Source organism: Myotis davidii, unplaced genomic scaffold (assembly GCF_000327345.1).
Source record: "Myotis davidii unplaced genomic scaffold, ASM32734v1 scaffold438, whole genome shotgun sequence".
In the NCBI taxonomy this organism is placed as follows: Eukaryota; Metazoa; Chordata; class Mammalia; order Chiroptera; family Vespertilionidae; genus Myotis; species Myotis davidii.
In genome coordinates, this window is record NW_006290031.1 from 7,041,449 (window position 1) to 7,046,086 (window position 4,638).

The 4,638-nt window shown below is 39.1% G+C and overlaps 1 protein-coding gene across 1 annotated transcript in view; it reads right to left on the bottom strand.

The window, feature by feature from the left end:
• The window catches only part of LOC102760242 (histone-lysine N-methyltransferase, H3 lysine-36 and H4 lysine-20 specific-like), a 42,248-nt gene extending 37,960 nt beyond the window's left edge, over nucleotides 1-4,288 (bottom strand). Inside the window, exons 1-2 of the mRNA XM_006762876.2 lie at nucleotides 4,091-4,288; nucleotides 2,070-2,249 (exon numbers count right to left, since the gene is read on the bottom strand). Of these exons, the coding sequence (XP_006762939.1) occupies nucleotides 2,070-2,249; nucleotides 4,091-4,175 (265 nt within the window). The 5' untranslated portion in view covers nucleotides 4,176-4,288. The remainder of the gene's footprint in view (nucleotides 1-2,069; nucleotides 2,250-4,090) is intronic.
• Nucleotides 4,289-4,638: the final 350 nt, after the last annotated feature.

Sequence of the window (4,638 nt, forward strand, 5' to 3'; positions counted from 1 at the left end):
TCAGCTGCTGAAAGCAGGTATCTGGTTTGTTTGGGTTCTATAATCAAAACACTGTATCAACTCCAGCTCTGAGATCCTGGTGGGCTGAAAGCAGGTTTCTGGAGTTTTGCTTAGCTTCTATATTTGTAACAATGTTTCAAACTGCCAGCTCAGAGGCCGGCAAGGCAGGCGGGGAACGTTGGAGTCCATCGTCACTGAAGCAAGCAAGCCTCATTCATGTTCGCTTTAAGCTGCCTGGCTGCCGGCCACCATCTTGGCTAGCAGTTAATTTGCATATCTCACTGATTAGCCAATGGGAAGGGTAGCGGTCGTACGCCAATTACCATGTTTCTCTTTTATTCGATAAGGAAGGATAAGCCAGCATGTGCTTCTAGTACAAAGGTAAAGTAACCCAAAATGTGCTTCTAGTACACAGGTAAATACCAAACAGCCTCAAGTAGAGAAGTATAGCACCTGTGGGTGCTTCTTAGACAATCAGAAAATCAAGAGAAAAATTCAGAACAATAATCACTACAGTAAGTGGACCAGCAATGAATACTAAATCCTCCACTTAACTAGCAAAAATCAGAAAAAGAAACTGTATAAGGATAATATTGACTCTGTTCTAGAAGAGAAATATTTTTATTTTTTTTAAAATATATTTTATTGATTTTTTACAGAGAGGAAGGGAGAGAGATAGTTAGAAACATCGATGAGAGAGAGACATCGATCAGCTGCCTCCTGCACATCTCCCATTGGGGATGTGCCCGCAACCAAGGTACATGCCCTTGACCGGAGTCGAACCTGGGACCTTTCAGTCCGCAGGCCGACGCTCTATCCACTGAGCCAAACCGGTTTCGGCGAGAAATATTTTTAAATTGATTATATATAAAAAGATACAAAATTAGTTTTTCCTCCACTTTATAAGACCTTATAGTAACATATTAATATCCCTAATAGTAAGGAAATTCATAAATTTCTCCACTTTCCCTTTGTTTCTTCCATTTAAATTCATGTAAAATTTTAAAAAACACACAATTATACCATGATATCATCTTTTAGAATTGCTTCTATTGAGTTATATACACATATCTGGAGTAATATCACTTAATATTAAACAATTTTTTTTTCTGATGGTGAGACTCAGATGATTTGGGGATTGTTCGCTCATTCTTTTTTCTTTTTCTCTTCTTCATTTTCCAGCTTTACTGAGATACAGTTTACATATAAGATTGAATAAGTTTAAAGTATACAGCATAATGACCTGATATATGTATATATTGTGAAAAGATTACCACAATAAGATTAGGTAACACATCCATCACAGTTACAATTTCTTATTTTTTGGTGGTGAGAACTTTTAAGATCTATTATCTTAACTTTCAAATATATAATACCGTATTGTTAACTATAGTCACCAAGCTGTTCATTATATCTCCCCAAATTATTCGTAGTATAATTAGAAGTTTGTACCATATGACATCACCTCATTTCCCAAGGGTGATTCTGTCTCCTTTTTCCTGTCTTTTTCTTTAGTGCTTAAATTTTTTAACATTTTGATAAAAATCAAGTCATTATTCAAAATAAAAACAAAACCTCTCCTTAAGGGGGAATAAAACCAAGTGTGAAAGTTTTGCTATGTTATCACTAATTCAGGACATCAATTCCCAATATTTCTTGTAGTGGTGATATGAAGAAAGTTTTTTGTTGCAATTAAAGTATTATATTAATCTGCCATGGCTGAGTGGCTCAGTTGGGTGGAGCATCATCCCATAAACAAAAAGGCTGTGGGTCAGATTTCTGGTCAGGACACATACCTAAGTTTTGGGTTTGATTCCTAGCTGGGGAGTGTATAGGAAGCAATTGATGTTTCTCTCTCACATTGGTGTTTCTCTCTTTCCCCCAACTCCCCACCTTCCTCTTTTTCTCAAATCAGTGCAAACATATCTTCTGTTGAGGATTTAAAAGTGTGTATGTATACACACACACACACACACACACCACACACACACACACACACACACACACACACACACACACAGTACTAATCTCTTTTTAGACTATTCATACATCAAGAAATTATGTCTTACCTTCTGAGCATACAAAACACCAACTAACGTTAACATGCTCATGATTTCGGCAGCCTCGCCTGGGTGTAAAGTGATTTGGGCAGATGATACTATTAGAAGCAAGTATTTTTGACCCAGCAGCCAGACAAAAGTCATTGGCATGGTATGCCACAGGGCAGCGGACACATCGCATCAGACGACCTAAAACCATGAGAATCAAGAAAATAAGGGAAGAGCAAAAAAAACACATGAAGAGAGTAAATACTTAAAATGTGCGTTATTGAAGATTATTTGCTAGAACTGAGAAAATGTCACAGATAAAAGCAAGCACTACTAGGGCAGGTGATCTTTAACAACCAATTCACTAAGAAAAGCTCAGGTGGGAGCTATGTGACTTCAACATAAGGAGTCAGATCCCACAACTGTAAGTGAGCCTGCCTCACCAAGGAAAGCCCTTTGCAAACCACTGCCCTGACTCCTAGGAAACCTGAAATCGCCAGCAAACTAAATGGGACGTGGGGATGTGAACTATCAGAATAAAAGGACAGCTGGCAGGAAGGCTCTTGCTTACTTTTGTTACCTGGTGCTGTGATTCTTGAATGAACTCCTCCATCCCTTCTAGATGAACTATATCCTCTAAATACTTCACCAACTAAAAACCATTACCAAACCACGTAAATGTAATCTACAATAACAACTGAAAACAGGAAGGTACCTGATGGTTAAACTGCAAATTTGATCAAGCAAGTTAAATTATTATGCTTAAGACTAATGAGATCTACAGGGCCTGGAAATCAACTTACCAAAGGTATTGCCAGTCTGCTTAAAAGATTGATTTTTTTTTAAAAAGGCAATACTGCCCTGGCCAGTGTGCAACCAAGGTACCTGAAATTGAACCTAGTTCCCCTGCAGGAGGCAACCATTGGATGTGTCTTTCAGTCTTTTTCTCCCCCTTCCACTACTCTTTCTAAAACTCAATGGGAAAAATATTCTCGGGTGAGGATTAACAACAACAACAACAACAAAAGACAACCAGTAAGAGACCCACTATTACTGAACAGAAACAAATGATTGTTTTCCCAGTAGGAACAGATTTAAAAACTTGAGTTATCGCCCTGGCTGGTTTGTTCAGTGCTTAGAGCATCAGCTCTCAGACTGAAGGAATGTAGGGTTCCATTCTCAGTAAAGGGCATATATCTTGGTTGTGGATTCGATCCAGGCCCTGGTCAGGACGGGTACAGAAGGCAACCAATCAGTGTGTCTCTCTCACACTGGCGTTTCTCTCTCTCTGTTCCCCTCCCTTCCACTCCTTAAAAAAAAAAAAAATTAATGGGAAAAATATCCTCTAGTGAGGATTAACAAAAACAAAACAAACCCTAGCCAGTTTTGCTCAGTGGATAGAGCGTCAGCCTAGAGACTGAAGGGTTCTGGGTTTGATTCTGGTCAAGAGCACATGCTTGGGTTGTGGGCTCGATCCCTAGTAGGGGGCGTGCAGGAGGAAGCTGATCAGTGATTCTCTCTCATCATTAATGTTTCTCCCTCTCTCTCCCTCTCCCTTCCTCTCTGAAATCAATAAAAAAAAAAACTCTTGCGTTATATATATCCACATATAGTTTTAGAAACCTCAGTTTTCCACCTATGAAGCAGAAAAAGGCTTTCAAGATAGGTGTTCCCATTAAAAAAACAAAAGCAAATCAACACAAAACAAAAACCTCAATTCTGACCTACATGCATGTCTAAATGATATCACATCTGACAAGTGCAGATATAAAGGGTCCTCAGGAGAATAGACTATGGTCTAATGGAGTAGGTAAGGGGATGAAGACACAAAATCCAATATTTAAAACAACCACATAATGTTAGCACTCCATAGAATACAATGTGATGGCTATTTAACTAATCCATTACTCTCTTGTCTCTCACATAAAATACTGGTACTCTGACAAAAGTTAGGTCATGAAGCGACATGCCATGTGGCATCTGGAAACATCCATTGCCAATGAAATTGAGATTTTACAATTAGATTGGTTCACAACCCATACCTTTAGATGCAGAAACACTGGCTGGATTAGCAGCATGGCAGGTTATACAGATGTGGAGGGAGCACCGAAAGCCCTTGTTCTGCATGACAGTGGGTGGGTACTTTTGGACACACTCTTCATGATAAAACTTTCCACACAATGGCAGAAGGCATCTTTTAACATCTTCCCCACTCTGTTTACATACAAAACAGGTATGGATTCCTAGGAAAAGAGAAAAAAGGTAAATTAATACCAAATTAACACCAATTCAAGAATTCACCCAATGCTAAACCATTAGCTGAAAATTTAGTGAATACACAATTCTGCATCACATTCCACCTGGGGATGGGGGAGGTGTTGGATGTAGGATGTGTTCTCACCTAACCAGGCAATTTTGCAACAACTGGCTGTCCTATAATTCAACTCGATTCTGACAATATCTACCTGGAGATAACATCAGATCCCACAGGTTAAGGGCTCAGTCCTACAAAACTGTCATGTACGTGCCCCCCTTCAGACACCAACTGCTGAGTTCAGGTCGTCATCTGTACTTCTGAACAACTAACTAT